General features: G+C 44.0%; 1 protein-coding gene across 6 annotated transcripts; it reads left to right on the top strand.

The window, feature by feature from the left end:
- The first annotated feature begins 685 nt into the window (after window positions 1-685).
- ints1 (integrator complex subunit 1) lies at window positions 686-17493 on the top strand. 6 transcript variants are annotated; one of them, XM_076086412.1, is made up of 48 exons: window positions 686-818; window positions 1447-1575; window positions 1669-1959; window positions 2041-2237; window positions 2353-2490; window positions 2588-2747; window positions 2864-2969; window positions 3084-3270; window positions 3570-3715; window positions 3804-3945; window positions 4083-4259; window positions 4345-4453; window positions 4545-4665; window positions 4767-4844; window positions 4946-5103; window positions 5316-5412; window positions 5493-5584; window positions 5677-5737; window positions 5823-6020; window positions 6285-6414; window positions 6613-6792; window positions 7005-7154; window positions 7257-7436; window positions 7545-7658; window positions 7763-7930; window positions 8261-8372; window positions 8458-8616; window positions 8708-8854; window positions 8960-9058; window positions 9286-9410; window positions 9624-9878; window positions 9964-10123; window positions 10211-10342; window positions 10423-10591; window positions 11770-11896; window positions 12007-12122; window positions 12225-12312; window positions 12422-12672; window positions 14033-14162; window positions 14477-14610; window positions 14706-14898; window positions 15000-15124; window positions 15247-15356; window positions 15542-15655; window positions 15747-15817; window positions 15904-15995; window positions 16201-16310; window positions 16502-17493. In XM_076086412.1, exons 2-48 carry the CDS (start codon window positions 1521-1523, stop codon window positions 16615-16617), a joined length of 6570 nt encoding a protein of 2189 aa, XP_075942527.1. In that variant the 5' UTR covers window positions 686-818; window positions 1447-1520; the 3' UTR covers window positions 16618-17493. The 6 variants fall into 6 exon arrangements, with proteins under 6 accessions (XP_075942527.1, XP_075942531.1, XP_075942529.1 ...); XM_076086416.1 differs by lacking the exon at window positions 686-818 and adding an exon at window positions 830-1031 and having other exon boundaries at window positions 7545-7649; window positions 11773-11896; XM_076086414.1 differs by lacking the exon at window positions 686-818 and adding an exon at window positions 830-1031 and having other exon boundaries at window positions 7545-7649.
- Window positions 17494-17660: the final 167 nt, after the last annotated feature.

The raw sequence follows: 17660 nt of genomic DNA, 5'->3' as shown, positions 1-17660 counted from the left end.
CTGAAGTAGTTGAAATAGTCAGATTCTATCATTTAATTTCAGTCTATCATTATTTATTTTTAATTACTTTTAAAACTCTGAAGTTATATCCCCGTTTTGTTGGTATATAGTAGTGTCCAGTATAAGAAAAGAAGTAATGAGTCGTTAGTGCCCTCCAGTGGCCACAGTGCGTACCTACATCTTAATATTTATTTCAAAGTTTTACTTTGAAAGTGTTAACCGGAACTTTACTATGTCATTTTGTCTAACTTGATAATGCAGTTACCCACCATGACCACCAGAGGGCACTCCATAGCTATGCTTTGTATCTATGGGGAACACACGTATCAATTGGATTAGTTTGCTTCATAGACATTGTACACACTGCCCTCTAGTGGCCATCGCACATAATTACAGCTCCCTCTATTGTTAATTTATCACAGCATAGGAATACTTCTGGCAAACGTTTACAGTAGACAAAGAGATCAATAAGCCATTAGTATTGTGTCGGCCTGGATATTTCCTTCGCGCTGATACTACGAGACTAGCCTTGATGCGACTGTGGCCAACGTATGTATTTAATGCTGAGCTTTTCTGCCCTCTTGTGGTCAAAGTGAGTAACTACAGCTGAACGCCTCGAGCATCAAGCTAGACATATGTATCATAAAGTAGTATTTCCGGTAATACATTTCAAAGTAAAACCTAGATCCATGCCATGATGAACATAATAACGACGTAACGCTCAAAATATACGTACGTAGTCTTGATTATGGTGTTTTGATGCAAAGCATACATCTTTCTTCTACTTTAACAACAACGCCAACTGACACTTCCTGGCGGTAGGTGGCGGCACTTTTCCCTTTGTTAACAAGCAACATTGATTCAGAGAAGAGAAGAAGAAGAAGAAGAAGAAGAAGCAGAAGCAGAAGAAGCAGCAGCAGCCGTCATGGCACCGACTGTGTGATAGCTTTTGAGTTGGCTCATGCTATCTTTTAGTTATAAGTGCATCGCTCAGGCTAACCACGATCCGTTTTATGAAACCGATTATATATGTGAGCCACTATAAATTCAAATTTACACGTCAATTAACGCTAGTCCACTCTCAGTGCTGCGCTTTACACCTACCAGCTACTAGCTAAAATTGCTAACAACCACATATTCAACGCTAGCTTTAACCGTATTTGTTGTCGTTAGCCTAACTGTTTGTGTTCAGTATGTAGTACAGATGTAATAAACAGCGTGCAGGCTGTTAACTGAGCTTGAACACAGCCTTTTTGATACTTTTGGTCGCTTACGCTACTGTTGTTTTCCTTTGCCAAGTGATTAACGTTAGTTATTGCACATTTAGGGTCTTTAATAGCTAACGGTAGTTGTGGCTCCAGCCGTTAAGTTATGACAGTTAACGATATTAAACTAGTGTGTTCTACGTTCGCTAACTTGTATACCTCCTTGTTTTCTCACACACAGACTACCCCAAGCCAAGTAATGTCACCTGCTTAACCTACTGTTAATTGGGCTTTGACTTGTGCCTATTAGTCGAGATGAATCGTCCAAAGCCTACAACTCTGAGGCGCCCCAGTGCTGCAAAACCATCAGGTATGATTCCCAACTGGTGTAATGTCTGCCCCAGTGCCTTAGTGTGGTTTTGGTGATGTTGTAACAACGTAGTGTGACGTCTGCCCCTCCCAGGTCACCCTCCACCAGGAGATTTCATTGCTCTTGGATTAAAGAGCCAGGGCGGGGAGCCCAAAGCCCCCGCAGTCCTGCTGAAGCCAGCATCCACAAGTTTACCAGCTGACCGTAAGAGAGAGACCTCTTCCGCTCTGCCGTCTTCATCGGGTCTGTCCGGCCTCACCAAGCGGCCCAAACTCTCCACCACCCCTCCAGTCAGTGCTTTGGGACGACTCGCTGATGTTGCAGCCGTGGACAAGAGGGCAATATCGCCCTCAATAAAGGAGCCGTCGGTGGTACCTATTGAAGGTAAATCAATGGCTTTCTTTCGTTTTATAAACTTAAAAAAAGCCAACATAGAAAGTTAAAACGCCTCTTTTTTTATTATAGTGTCTCCTGGAATTCTTCTCGATGAGATTGAAGCTTCAGAGTCTGAAGGAAATGATGATCGCATTGAGGGACTGCTGTGTGGAGCAGTGAAACAACTCAAGCTGAACCGAGCGAAGCCGGACATCACGCTGTACCTCAGTCTCATGTTCCTGGCCAAAATCAAACCTAACGTTTTTGCTACTGAAGGAATTATTGAGGTAAGATTTGTCACTGACATTGTGTCAGCCTTGCACAGAAACCTTCCCCAACGTGAACCCTACAGAATTTGACAGGATTTCTGTAACTCTCCACCTGTCTCGCTTTTGTCACTAGGCCTTGTGCAGCCTCCTGCGTCGGGACGCTTCGATCAACTTTAAAGCCAAGGGGAACAGCCTCGTGTCTGTTCTTACTTGCAATCTGCTGATGGCAGCCTACGAGGAGGATGAGAACTGGCCAGAGATCTTTGTAAAAGTGAGAATCTCCGAAACACTCCAAACAGTTTTATAAATTCCCTTATTTTAGCCATGTAAGATGTCTTGCACTATGTTCACCTAAAATGTGTTTCCAGGTGTACATTGAGGACTCTCTGGGGGAAAGAATCTGGGTGGACAGTTCTCACTGTAAGAACTTTGTTGACAACATCCAGACTGCTTTTGGGACAAAGATGCCCCCTAAGAGCATGCTGCTGCAGGCTGACACTGGCCGCTCTGCTGGCGACCTCAGTGCAGGTACAGTTCCATGGAGAAAACACTCACACGGTTTGTTTGGTGTCAGGATTGCTGATGTAGGGAACAAGTGCTGAGTGTTTATGCTGCTTTTTGTTTTTTTGACGTTTTGTGTTTAGGTAGCAGCCCTCATCCCTCAATCCCCGAGGAGGACGACAGCCAGACTGAACTGCTGATAGCTGAGGAGAAACTCAGCCCTGAGGATGAAGGGCAGATTATGCCGAGGTATGGAAAATACCACTTGAAATCGCCTGATTTGCATTTTATTTATTATTATTGCATTTTTGATATTTTATTATACTATCACAAATCCTCTATACTGATTCTGGGGTACTGTAGGTATGAAGAACTGTCGGAGAGCGTGGAGGACTACGTGCTCGACGTCCTCAGGGATCAGTTGAACCGCAGGCAGCCGATGGACAACGTGTCACGAAACCTGCTGCGTCTGCTCACAGCCACGTGTGGCTACAAAGAGGCCCGGCTCATGGCCGTGCAGAGGCTGGAGATGTGGCTCCAGAACCCAAAAGTGAGTATGAAGTGTCCTGGAATGATCCGCTTGTAATGCTCAGTTTCCACGCATTTCATCCTCCACGTTTTCTGTCCACAACCTGAAGTAAAATACTGCTTTTGGTGAGTCAATACATTAGTATCAATATTATCTTATATTGGTACCAATGTATTGACTCAATGCAAGAGACACAACAATATACTGCTGTATTGCAGTATCTCATGTTTTTTGTGTTGTTTATGTGAAATCAAGACTTTGGAGATGAATGTTGAGAACTCTAACTAATGAGTATTAACTCTCTTTGTTTGTGTGCACAGCTGACTCGACCGGCTCAGGACCTCCTCATGTCTTTATGTATGAACAGCATCACCCAGGGAGCAGATGACATGGAGGTGATCTCCAACCTGATCAAGATCCGACTCAAACCTAAAGTCCTGCTGAACCACTACATGCTGTGTGTCAGGTCTGTGGAGTCTCTTGTTGTCTCTCTCCTAACTCGTTGTTACGCGCAGCGACTTCCACTCACGGGTACTGTGTTCGTGATTCTCCAGGGAGCTGCTCAATGCTAACAGAGACAACCTGGCCACTATGGTGAAGCTGGTGATCTTCAATGAGCTCTCCAATGCCAGGAATCCGAACAACATGCAAGTCCTCCACACGGTGCTGCAGCACAGCCCGGAGCAGGGCCCAAAGGTGAAACTCTAGACTTTTTGAGTTGTTTTGAACAAATAATAGTTTGCAAATAGTGTTACTATTTGAATCAGTCATGAGCGTATGTGTTTACATTCTGGTGTTTCCTTAAATTCAACGTTGTTCTGTCGTGTCTGTAGTTCTTGGCGATGGTGTTCCAGGACCTGCTGACCAATAAGGATGACTACCTCCGGGCCTCCCGAGCTTTGCTGAGAGAGATCATCAAACAGACCAAGCATGAGATTAACTTCCAGCCCTTCTGCTTCGGCTTAATGCAGGAGAGAAAGGAGACCACCTATGTGGACCTGGAGTTCAAAGTATGTGTTTGTGAAAATGCCTCAGTAATTTCATCTTTAATCTTCCTGTATTCACTCTGGACTCTTCTCTTTGACTCTCCCATAGGAACGTTTTGTTATCCAGGTGACAGATCTGCTGACTGTCTCCATGATGCTGGGCATCACCTCTCAGGTCAAAGAGGCTGGCATTGCGTGGGACAAAGGAGAGAAGAAGAGTCAGTGCTGTGTATTTGTTCTAATGGTGTATCTATGAACCATAATATGCTTGATAGGCTTTGTCTTAAACATATGTCCGGTTTGTGTCAGATCTGGAGAGCCTGAGGTCGTTTCAGAATCAGATCGCTGCCATCCAGAGAGACGCTGTGTGGTGGCTTCACACCGTGGTTCCAACCATCAGCAAAACTGGAGCAAAAGACTATGTCCACTGGTCGGTGACTGCGTGCATCTGATGTGTTTGTTGTTAAAACTGCACAAGCTAACCATGTTTTCAGCTGCTTCATGTGTGAATTATTTCCTTCATGTCTGCAGCCTTCACAAAGTGCTGTTCACAGAGCAACCTGAGACATATTACAAGTGGGACAACTGGCCTCCAGAGAGCGACAGGAAGTGAGTCTTCCTCCATTATTCAAAAGGAGCCATGTTTTCCTCTGACTGGATACAGCACAGTCACCGTACTAAGCTATTTTTATATATATATTACTCCTCAGTTTCTTCCTCCGCCTCTGCTCCGAGGTGCCTCTGTTGGAGGACACACTGATGCGCATTCTGGTGATCGGGCTGTCGCGGGACTTGCCCCTGGGCCCAGCCGATGCCATGGAGCTTGCAGATCACCTGGTGAAGAGGGCTGCTGGAGTTCAGTCCGATGGTGTGTGTGAAGATCCACTTCTGCTGTAACTGTTTATGATCACAGTGAAAGCTGTGTATATTACTCTCTGGCAGAATATTTGGACATTTGTTAAACACACGTGCCTCAGTTAGGAAAGTATGAACAAAGGGAATATGGTTGTAATTGTTTGAATACTTCCCGGCATATCGGTGTGAAACCGTGGAGCTGACGGATTGTTTCTTTCTAAATAGATCTGGAGGTCCTGAAAGTGGAGAGGATCCAGCTCATCGATGCGGTGCTGAATCTATGTACATACCACCACCCGGAGAACATTCAGCTGCCTGCAGGGTACTTCAACTGTCTTTTAAAAGAACCTTCACGTCATACAGTTTACAGTCTGAAATAACAAATGAGCCTCAATGTTTAAGGTACCAGGTGCCAAATTTGGCAATATCCGCTCTGTACTGGAAGGCTTGGCTGCTGCTGCTCGTGGTGGCTGCGTTTAATCCTCAGAAAATAGGTACATCACTCTGTTCTTCATGTTGCATAAATAAGAAGAGCTGCTAAGCTATTAAATAACCTTATTAATATAGTGTCTGATTTGTCCGTTAGGGTTGGCTGCCTGGGATGGCTATCCGACACTGAAAATGCTCATGGAGATGGTGATGACAAAGTAGGTGAAGGTCATCCTCTAGAACAGAACAGTTCCCGGATAATAATGCTGAACCACTAACGCGCGTCTCTCTCTGCTTCCATAGTAACGATACCTACCCTCCGTGCACCGTGGCGGACGAGGACACAAAGACGGAGATGATCAACAGGGAGCTGCAGATCTCCCAGAGAGAGAAGCAAGAGATCCTGGCCTTTGAGAGCCACTTGGCAGCAGCCTCCACCAAACAGACCATCACAGAGAGCAACAGCTTGCTGTTGTCTCAGCTCACCAGTCTGGATCCACAGTAAGAGGCCCAGAGGATGAACTTTATGACCCCTGTAACGAGTTGATTGTGTTCTCAAAGGAAATGCCTCAGTTAGGATCTTGACACTTCTCCAACAACCTCCACTTTCTTTAGATTGGAGGGACAGTGAACTGACATTGTTTTACTTTTGATACAGCAGACAGTTCAATCTAGCTATCACCACTAGAAAATCCTCGTCAGTCTGTAATATGAATTTTAAACTTGTGACTATAAGATGGATTTATAGTTTTCGTTTGTGTTCAGGGGTCCTCCTCGTCGACCTCCTCCTCAGATCCAGGAGCAGGTGAAAACCCTCAACCAGTCTCTGCGTCTGGGACATCTCCTTTGCCGCAGTCGCAACCCAGACTTCCTCCTCAACATCATCCAGAGACAGGTAATGGCCATGGACACACTGCACAGCCGCCCAAAAAGTGGAGAAAACCTGTTCAAACAGAGTGATTTATTGGCAGCAGAAACATTGATCATGAAGAGAAATGAAAGCCGGACTCCAAGAGGCAGAAATAACTTTATTGTAAGGCTTTTGTTGTCTGTGTGCATCCTGTAACTGGAGGACATTTTACATCCTGCACAGGCTTCCTCTCAGTCCATGCCGTGGTTGGCTGATTTGGTCCAGTCCAGTGAGGGGTCCCTGGATGTGCTTCCAGTGCAGTGCCTGTGTGAATTTCTTCTGCACGATGCTGCGGATGACAGTCTGCCAATAGAGGATGACGAAGAGGGAGAGAGCAAAGAGCAAAAAGCCAAGAAGAGACAAGTATGTTGATTAGAACACTGAACCTCACTGTTGGCAGACAACTATTACTGAAATTGTCCTGTTTTGTTGTTTTTTAATGTTTCTTATCTGGTCTTAATTCATCTTTGGGCTTCATTTTAGTTGCTACATTTCTACCTGTTTTTATTTATACTTATGTACATCTTATTACTGACTCTTGAATAAACGTGTATTATTATCCGTCTTCCTGTTAGAGACAGCAAAAGCAAAGGCAGCTACTTGGACGGCTCCAGGATCTTCTGTTGGGTCCTAAGGCTGACGAACAGACCACATGTGAAGTGCTGGACTACTTTCTGCGTCGGCTAAGCTCTTCTCAGGTGGCATCGAGAGTCCTGGCCATGAAGGTACCGTATTGGAGGCAGAAAAAAAGCCATCTCTACTTGCATTGTGTTACTGTTTGAACGTGATTTTCTTAAATTTATTTTACATTTTATGTTTGTGTGCAGGGTTTGTCATTGGTGCTGAGTGAAGGAGGCTTGAAAGATGGAGATGAGCGGGACCAGCCCATGGAAGAAGACTCTACAGATGCTGAGCTCTTGCCAGGGTACCAGTGGCTGCTACAAGACCTCCCAAAGCTCCCCTTGTTTGACAGCGTCAGAGGCATGACGTCCACTGCTCTGCAGCAGGTCAGTGTCGACTCAACCGCTAACTGTCAATAACTGGAAATAAACCTTTTAGGATGATTAATGACGAGGAGTTTGTCGGATGTGTCTTGTCTGTTTGCTTTCTTACAGGCTATTCACATGGAGACAGATCCACAGACGATCAGTGCCTATCTCATCTACCTATCCCAGCATGCACCAGTAGAGGAGCAGGCTTCTCATAATGACCTGGCCCTGGTAATCACGGCGAGTTACTTACATTAATTACATTACATGCTTTTCTTTAATCTGTTTTTTGTTTTTTGTCGAGCAGCCCTGAAGTGAATCTGATCCTCAATTGCTCTCCACAGGACGTTGCCCGACTAATCGTCGAGCGCTCCACCATCATGAACAGCCTGTTCTCCAGACATTCCGGCAGACCGGAGTCTGATGCTGTGCTCAGTGCTTTCCTCACCATCTTCTCTGCATACATCAAGAGGATGAGGAAGACCAAAGAGGGCGAGGACCTTTACAGCTGGGTGAGCATTACCAAGAGTTGTGTTACTGAACTACATCGTCAGTTACATTATGGCTAACTGTTTACTGATACTCCCACGAGTTCACAGTAAGACAAATATCTAAGAATAAGATGCAAGGGCACCGTTTTGGGCCTAGTGACCTGACAATATTCCTGTGATTGAATGAACTTGATTGTGATTGCAAGAAAACATAAATACAACAGGAAATGAGCAGGTTTGAAGAATATGCTTTGAGGCTGCAACTAAAACCTAATTAACCTGAAGATTAATCCCAGTTTGATGTCTGGAAGGTTGTAAAGCACACGTTTAATGCTCTTTTTATGTCTCCAGTCAGAATCTCAGGACCAGGTGTTTCTGCGTTGGACCACAGGAGAGACGGCTACGATGCACATTCTTGTAGTTCATGCCATGGTTATCCTGCTGACTCTGGGGCCACCCAAAGGTAGTCCTGCTAACTCTGCAGTTCAATGTTTGCAATGTTGAAGAAGCCATGAGATAACATGTTTTACCATTGTGCATCTTTACAGGAGAGAGTGATTTCTACGCTCTTTTGGACATTTGGTTTCCCGACAAGAAACCTCTACCAACTGCCTTCCTGGTTGACACCTCAGAAGAGGCCCTTCTGCTGCCTGATTGGTTGAAGCTGAGGATGATCCGATCAGAGGTTTCTCGATTGGTTGATGCAGGTACAACTTGCCGTAGTACACATAATTATGTGCTGGTCTCCATGTAAATCTATATTTACTTTTTAACGGACCAATACATGTTTTCTCTCAGCTTTACAAGACCTGGAGTCTCAGCAGCTGCTGCTGTTTGTGCAGTCCTTTGGCATTCCTGTATCCAGCATGAGTAAACTACTGCAGTACTTGGATCAGGCGGTCTCTCACGACACAGAGACGCTGGAACAGAACATCATGGACAAACGTAAGAGTGCTGCAGATATCCTACTGTAGAAATTGTTTACAATTTTGAGATACTTGTCTTGAGTTGTTTATTGTTTTATCACATTTTGTATTTATCCTGCATTAGACTACATGGCCCACCTGGTTGAAGTGCAGCACGAGCGAGGTGCCACTGGGGGGCACACTTTCCATTCATTACTGAGCTCCTCCCTTCCTCCAGATAGAGGTTGGTGACTTTAGTCTCCGTATGATTGTGTATGTGCTGTTTTAGCTTATGTCATTTGACATTTAAAAAATGTTCATGCTTACATTCAAAGTTTTTATTACTCACAATATTGTAAAAAGTTTTTTTTATACTTGCACATTATCTCAGATGACATAGGGCTTTAATGTAAAGTCACAAAATGAATTAAAATAATCTAAATGAGTCCATGTCCTGACGTCATCTGACAGATTCTGCTGAGACAAGTCAGGCCAATGTTGCGGTGGAAGCGCCCCACAGCTCTGTGAAGCTGAGAGCAGCCAGTCAGCTTCCTGATGTTGGGCCTGATGACGACCTCCCTGGCATGTTGCTTCAGGTGGGATTTACTTGCTGTTTTATTCTCTTTCCTTTGTTGTATGACTTTTGGATAACTTGGGGTTAAAACACAACTCTGTGTGGGACAAATGTCTCATCATGAAAACAAAGCAATCACCTCTGAACAAAAGTTTATTCCCTTTATTTATGCCAAGCTGCTGTTGAATCACTTCTTCGTCAAACTGACCGGTTTCTGTATCCTTTGCTCTCACAGATCTTCCCGTTAAAAGTGGACCCTCGCTGGCTCGGCCCCCCTCCCAGCCAGCTCTCTCTGGCCTTGCAGCAGGCCCTTGCTAAGGAGTTGATGCGGGCCAAGCAGGGCCAAATTCAGCAGGGTGGCCTAGCATTTCGGCTCCTGCAGGCCTTTGCAGCCCTGCTCACCTCAGCTCACGCGGGGCCTATTGTCATATCGATGCACCACAGCCATGCCCTGTCCTGTCCTCTCATGCGCCAACTTCACCTCTACCAGGTAAGGCTTGCTGACAATCGGTGCATTATTCCATGCTGAGTCATAGAACATTGTACAGAAGACTTTTTGTTCTTGTTTCTCCCAGCGCCTCGTGTCCCAGGACATGGCGTTCTCCTCACTGTTCCTTAAAGTCATTGTTGAGATGCTAATCTGGTTAGACAACCCAACTGTGGAGGAAGGACCTCTGAAGACTCTGCTCAAATCCTTCGCCGGTCAGAACTCGAACAAACACCGGCACAATGACGGTGAGCACCTCAACTCTTTATCTTCTCAAATGTTGATTCATTCATTGCATACAGCCAGTGAGTGACGAGTGTCTCTCCGCCTTGCAGTGCGTTCAGGTTTCCTCCACCTGGCTGAGGCTTTGGCATATCGCAGAGAAATTGAAGTGCCACTGATAGCCGTCATTGCAATGCTGAAGTCTGGAGACAGATGTAATGCAGAACCAGAGCTCATTGGGAAAGGTACTGACAGAGTCACTGTGCGGATGATGTGAATCATGGCAGCCCAAACTAAGCATGCTGTTTTTAAAATTATATTCCAGTGTTACAAGGGCTGATGGAGGTGAGGTCGCCATATCTGGAGGAGCTGCTCTCTCTGTTGATGACTGTCGGTACACAGAACGGGACAGCTGGCCCTGTTGCGACGGTGATTTCCTTGCTGCTTCAGGAAAGTGAGGAGCGATCTGTGAAAAAGGAAGTGGACTCCAACAAGTGAGAATCGCCTTTCTATTTCCCTCTCAAGTCATGCAGGAAACATTCATATTTGACAGGACTGAATGACAAACACGGCTCCCTGCGACAAATAGCAAAGCGGTGTTTTGCTGTCTGTGGCGTTGTACCTGGAAACTGCTACTGGATTTGGTTCGGAAAGGTTTTATTGGTTTTACAGCTTTACAGATGAGAAGAAGACTTTACAGAATCGCTGCCAGTAGGGCAGGTAGGCCTACATACTGAGAAGTTGCTCACTGACACATGCAAGGTCTTGTCCAAGGAGTGCAAATATATGGAGTGATTGTATTTGTATTGTCATAATACTGTTTGTGTGTTGTTAGAATAGAGAGTGTCTTCATTTAACAGTAGAAACCTTGTTACTGGCTCCGTGTGTTTCCCCCAATATTCATTATGCGATTATAAGATCACAGCTACAATTTCACATGACCATTAATATCCAGCTGCTCTTGGATTTCACCGAGTCCTCGGCTTATCCAACCCGCTCGCGCACGGAGCAGAGGAGAGACGTGTGAAGTGAAGATCTCGTCGTCTGTACCGGTTACAAACGGGCTCGAAGTGAAGGACACGCTGTTGTGCTGCTGGTGGATTCAGTTTTTTTGTGTTTTTAGCCGAATTAGACCAGAGAACATTCAGTTAAAACTGATCAGCGTTGCTGTTTTGCTTTCATTGTTCTCTGTGAAGTTTGCTAGAAGTGATGCAATGTAGACCTGGTGCATTTTATGAGAGTGAGCACTGCTCCGGACTAAAGAATAGCATTTAAAATACTGCATTGTTTGTCAGCAACTGGTCATACGGTAGCGTTTTGGCCCTGTGTGCTCTGGTTATGCAGTTAACACAGCAGTCATCATTTCGTTTAAATCAAAACTGCTGTGCCATGGATCAAATTTATGACAATGTAACTGATGGGCTGAATATTTGGTGTCGTGCTGGGTGGTAGAATGGGAGTTTAATTGGGTTAGCCGCCCCAAAGCAGCCAATCCAGGGGGAGGAAGAAGTGAACGTTAATGGCAAGATGTTTGATTGGTTGGTTGTATTGAACCAGCACATTAAGAACATGAACATTGGGCATTAGATCTTTAGCACAGTTGTATTCTGAGGTCTTGAATAGGTGCAGTCAGCTCTCCATAGAGGTAACCTTTCAGTTTCTCCTTTCCCAGCAGCACCGAGGTGACAAAGTCCGGGCTGAGCTCTGGGCTGCTGGTTGATTGGCTGGAGCATCTCGACCCTGAGGTCACTTCAGTGTGTCCGGACCTTCAGCAGAAACTGCTGTTTGCCCTCAACAAGGTGAGAGACGCATTGCCAGCTGATAATGTACTTTTCTTGTCTTTTCACACTGGAGGATGTGTTTGCTTGGCGTTCCTGATGCATACTTTCCTACTATTTCTCTATTTCAGTCAAGAGGAACTCCTGCCTACAGACCATATCTTTTGGCTTTGCTTACACATCAGTCAAACTGGTCCACCCTCCTGCAGTGTATCAGTGCTCTTTTCAGCAAGCGCAGAGACTACAAGTAAACCATTTTGTTTTTTAAAACATGTGTTTTGTGAAGCCAGCAATATTCTTTTCTGGATGAATGAGATTTTATTGAGCATATGTCTATAACATTTTTCAGACTTGACCCATCATCAGCCCTTGATTTCCTGTGGGCCTGTAGCCACATCCCGCGTATCTGGCAGGGACGCGATCAGAAGATCCCTCAAGTAAGAGCAAGAGTCCAAACACAAGGTCCCTAGTGGTCACCTCTCTTTGACGAGACCAAAACCAGAGAGTTCATTCTGCTGACTTCATTGTTCTTTCCGGTCTGTGCAGAAGAAAACAGAGAAGTTCGTGCTAAGACTCAGTTCTGAGGAGCTGATCAGCCTGGTGGACCTGATCCTGTCAGAGTCCGAGCTCAACAGTCGCGACTCGCCACACGATGACAAAAGCAGCTTGGACCAGGCCTCCTGCTCTCTCATCCAGTCCAGGCTGCCCCTCCTTCACTCCTACTGCAGTGGAGAGATAGAAAACATTAAGAAGGTCTCAGAGTACCTCATCAACTGCACAAAGAAACGGGAGGACAGGTAAGGTGTATACGCGAATCTTTCCTCTATCTCACTCGTCTGCATGCAAAGACGCATACGCTCATCACCTTCTGTCGTACGAGTCACCAAAGTGTTCATGCAATCTATTTTGACAGTTGTATTGTTGTTTCTAATTAGCCTAATCATGGAAAGTCATTTTTCGTCCCGTTCTAGTGTGCTGGTAAACTTTGGAGAAATCGCACTCGATTTTCCTTCTCAGTGCAGATGAACTTTTCAGACTTCCTCTGTCAGCCACAATGCTGTGGACCAGGGGAAACTCGATAATTAGGTCTATTGGTGTGAAATTAAAACCAGCAAAAGTCGTCTGTACTGTGATCTCTTTAAAAGCTCAGTGCATTATAATGAAGCCAAGAGGATTAAGGCTGAAGCTCTAAACTTGCCTGTGTTGTGAATTCCTGCTCTGACTTAGCTGTCAGAGATCAGGGTGCAACTCTTTGTGGAGGCAAACCCTCCTTTCATGAATATGTCTCTGGTTATTAAACCACTTTAATGAGGAAACTTTGGCCAAGGTCAAGCAAAATTAGCTTCCGAATTACAGTATTTTAAGTACAGCTAAGCTGTCTGGTAAAATTGTTGCTCGTGAAACTATGGCGGGATAAAAACACGTTGAAAGTAAAGGGTTTTGGCCTTGTGTTGAATAAACACTTCATTGTATGTTGAGCATTCTTCTTGGGAAAACTCGCTGTCGGATAAGCTGGTGTTTATTCCGATTACACAACAACTCTCGAGCAACAAGCACACTCTTTACTCTTGGTCAAGGTCGCTCTGATTTGCTTAATTCATAGCTGTAATAAATCTCTTCACTTAGTAGAGAGTACATCATCTGAGCCTGAGAGGATTTTGTGAAACCACAGTGACTTCAAGGCAGAGGCCTAGAATTACATTACACTATTCATGTGCCTAGTTTGTGTTAGTGTACATTAATGATTGTCGCTGGTACACAAACAATAGAAAAGTGCTTTATCGTTCTCTATCTGTGATCTCATGTCAGCTCTGTTCATAATCTGCTGAAAGAGATGGAGAAAGTGAATTTGACAAAACCTGAAGTAATCTTTCTGTCAAACTGGGAACCTTGTAGTCCCGCTATATATAGTGAAGCTCACTTGAGTTTGAAAGCGGTGACAAACTTTCTGTGGCTACACAAAATTGGCCAACCAGTCATTGTCAATTACATAGCTTCAAGCTACACAACTCAATAACATTAGGGATTACAGTCTGTGTTGTTTTGTTACTAAGCTTTAACACGAACAGCTGAACGGTCTAAGCCAATAATAAAATGTATTTCCCCTAAAGGGAGTGCATACAGTATACATCCCGTTTTGTTTATTTTGTCTCTCAGTGCGATGAGTAAGCGGTGCCAGAGCCTGCTGCTGCAGATCTATTTGCACTTCCCTGAGGTCATCCAGCACGTTACCCTGCCTGAAGGCACATTCAGCAGTGGGGGGGCTGCAGATGGCAGCAGCTGCAAGGTAAAGAGGTCCTGTTTCATAGACAACAACGTTCCTAGTTCATTCTTTATTCTTCTTGTGAATGTAATAGAGATGTCATACTGTACTTACACCAGAGGATCTTTCATATTGAGTAAAATATCTGGTTAGATTTAATAGGAACTTCCTGAATACATTTGGATATTACTGAGTAAAAAGCAAGAGAAACGAATACACTGAAAGAGTCTATAGCTTATCACAAAACAGGTCACAAGTCATAACCTACAGCCTTCACTGCGCTCCATGACCTGTGGAGTCACAGTATGGTTTATACTTATTTTATGCATTTCTTCCAGCTTGACGTCCTGGTGCATCGTCTGGTCACACTGCTTGCTGATATTGGAGACTCAAAGTCTGTTGAGGGCCGTGTGTCTGATGCCAACCTCGCATGCAGGAAGCTGGCTGTGTCGCACCCTGTCCTTTTGCTCAGGTGAAGAACCAGGTGGTGCTCTATGCTGCAGTGTTGTAGGGTTTAGTCTACAAACACTGACTGTAACACTGTTCTTCCTTTCTTTTTTCCCCCAGACACCTGCCTATGATTGCAGGTCTCTTACACGGCCGCATTCACCTAAACATGCAGGAGTTCCGGCAGCAAAACCACATGACGTTCTTTAGCAATGTGCTCGCCATCCTGGAGCTGCTGCAGCCGCTCGTTTTCCACAGCGACCACCAGAGGGCGCTTCAAGACTGCCTCCTGTCATTTATGAAGGTCCTCCGGGTAGGCGGCTCACACACTGACAAATCCTCACCATAGGATTCGATCTTGGGATCAGACGTTTTACAATGTTCACATGTGTTTGTGCATCTTTCCTCCCGTAGAACTTCCAGAGGACTCGTTCTCCGTTGGTCTTCATCAACAAGTTTTTGCAGTTCACACAGAAGTACATCACCCACGTTGCAGCCGCCGCCATTCCCTATTTACAGAAGCACTCTGACATCTTGCAGTAAGTATATCCTGGCAAACATATATGTTTTAATGATCAAATTGCAAACTATAAATGAGTTTACTGTTATTACAGCAACAGTGGCTTTGTTAGAGATGTTGTTTTGCTCTCTCTCCTGCCAGGGGTCTGTGTGCAGAAAACCCAGACCTGGTTCAACTGAAATCTCTGCTGGCTGGACTCACGTTGCCAGTGAGAAGGTCTTCTTCAGAGGTTGCTCCAGAAGAGAGAGATGGTGAGCACGCGATGATCTTTTGAGTTCATGGAGTTGTTACAGATCCCACATATATCAGTCTAGATACCCGGTGACATTGTATGTAATAAGTCTAAAGAGTCACTGTTCCACTATGCAAAATTGTAGCAACATTTGTAACATGTAAGCTACATTTTTGCTAAATAATTGCTTTTGCTCTCTACCAGATGACATGTCCACTGGTTCCCTACCCCTCGTCAACATATCTGCCTCGGTTTCACTGAGTGCGGGTGACATGACAATGTACCTGAAAAAGATGTCGAGAGGAGAAGCTGTCGAGGGTAACGAACATACTGCTGCAGCAGTTTCACATGTGCAAATCTTGTATGTATCATAATGAGTAATAATGCTGTTTTTTCACTTCTGGTTTAGATGTGTTGGAAGTGTTGACAGAGGTGGATGACAAGTCTAGGAGGAGCCCAGAAATCATCCAGTACTTCATTGTGAGTCATTAACAACATAAACAGAAAGAAGGGTCACGGGTAGTACCTGCCGGCGTGTAATCACCGCTTTGTGCCACTGTTTTTAGAATGATCTGCAGAGACTCATGATGTCCTCTGAGGAGTTGTGTCGGAACATGGCCTTCAGTCTCGCCCTACGCTGCATACAGAATAATCCCCGGTAAGTTCACGGCAGTCTGGGACAAACCGCCTACAGTAAGCATGCAGGAACCAAGAGGAAACGTGTGGAGATAAATAAAGAAGAATAGCGTGGTGTTGTGATACCCAACCGTCGATCAATCAATCTTCAATCCATCTGTCTGCATTCTTTTATTTGTTACTCTTTACTTTTCACTATGTAACTTTGAAAGTTTTCTCTGCTGCAGCCAAGCAACAGACTTCCTGCCAACTTTCATGTACTGTATGGGCAGTGGTAACTTCGACGTGGTGCAAACGGCTCTTAGGAATCTCCCGGAGTATGTGCTTCTCTGTCAAGGTAAGGAGATACTCTTAAGTCAAATTCCTGTTTACCGTGAGCTTGTAAGAAGCAGCCCCTTCTGTGCCTGTCTTGCCTTATAGTCACATGACCACACAGTATTTTTTTTTAGGAAGACAAAAAGTGATTTAACAAAGCATGCACCCAAAGTCCTAGTCAGTCACACACCTATGTGCTTTTTTCCTTCACAGAACACGCAGACATCTTACTCCACAAGGCATTTTTAGTGGGTATCTACGGACAAATTGACACCAGTTCAATGATCGCAGAGTCTATGAAGGTCCTTCACATGGAAGCAACAACATAACGCAGCGTACCGCTCCACATCCAACAGTGTCAGTCATTGTCTGCATTCCACAGTTAGATTTGTTTTATTGCCTTTAGTTCAAACATTGCTCTTATTTCATCACTGATGAATAAACTCTGTGGCTCTTCAGTGCTACATATTGAAGGATCCACCAGTCAGCTGGTAGCTGCCAGTAATGTAATAACTTCTGGATAATTTAGTGACTTCAAAGAATGCATTACAATTCCCTCCAAATGAGTTGAAAATATAATAATTAAAACTGTAAAATTGCTGTTATCAATAATGGCACAATTAGTATATTTATTACTTCTAAAGGGATTTAAGTCATTTTTAACTAATGATATAATGATATAAGATTAGAAGAATGGGGATATAATTAGGTGTTATTATTATATTATCAGTTAAAGGCAACACAGAACATCAAACTTATTATGATTATTGTAATATAATAATAAATATTATATTATAATTTAAAAAAAAAATAAGTAAATTGAAATTAAAACATCTGTTTTTATTGTATTTTCAGACATTTGTGTGGGAGTTTTTGCACTTCTGCAGTTATTAAATTACTAATATACATTATTACAAAATGCAATAGCTTGAATATGAAATATCAGCAGTATTGTACAATTAAAAAGCAGACTATATGCCATCATATGTAGTTAATGAACCACTATAGAAAGTCCTCTCACAGTCCCCAAACAGTGTTGGCAGCAACCTTTCTATCATTTCCCTCATTCCTAAGAAGCCACGCTGATAAACTGTGTTATTGTTAATTGTGAATTATTTGAATCACTCAAAAGAACAGGTCATTTCTTACCTGAACATCATCTATGAGCCACCTTCATGTGAACTGAATAAAAACAACTTTTGGAATATGGCTTTTTCTGTTTTTTCATCACCTAATAGAAAGTGAATATTGTAACATATTTCCGCAATCAACCACTGAGTTCAGGGATACAATGGAGACGTTTTATCACAGTTTAATTGGAAAGCAGTTTAATGTTGAAATTGTAAAAACTCAAATATCACAAAAACCAATT

The sequence above is a fragment of the Anarhichas minor genome, unplaced genomic scaffold, assembly GCF_050575085.1.
Source record: "Anarhichas minor isolate MPS153535 unplaced genomic scaffold, ASM5057508v1 ptg000007l, whole genome shotgun sequence".
Taxonomy (NCBI): domain Eukaryota; kingdom Metazoa; phylum Chordata; class Actinopteri; order Perciformes; family Anarhichadidae; genus Anarhichas; species Anarhichas minor.
This window is presented reverse-complemented; position numbering and strand designations above follow the sequence as displayed.

Coding starts and splice junctions, on each gene's coding strand:
- ints1 (XM_076086412.1), top strand. CDS start 1,521: ATGAATCGTCCAAAGCCTACAACTCTGAGGCGCCCCAGTGCTGCAAAA. Junction 7,437..7,544: donor CGTCCACTGCTCTGCAGCAG/GTCAGTGTCGAC, acceptor GCTTTCTTACAG/GCTATTCACATGGAGACAGA. Junction 16,311..16,501: donor GTATGTGCTTCTCTGTCAAG/GTAAGGAGATAC, acceptor TTTCCTTCACAG/AACACGCAGACATCTTACTC.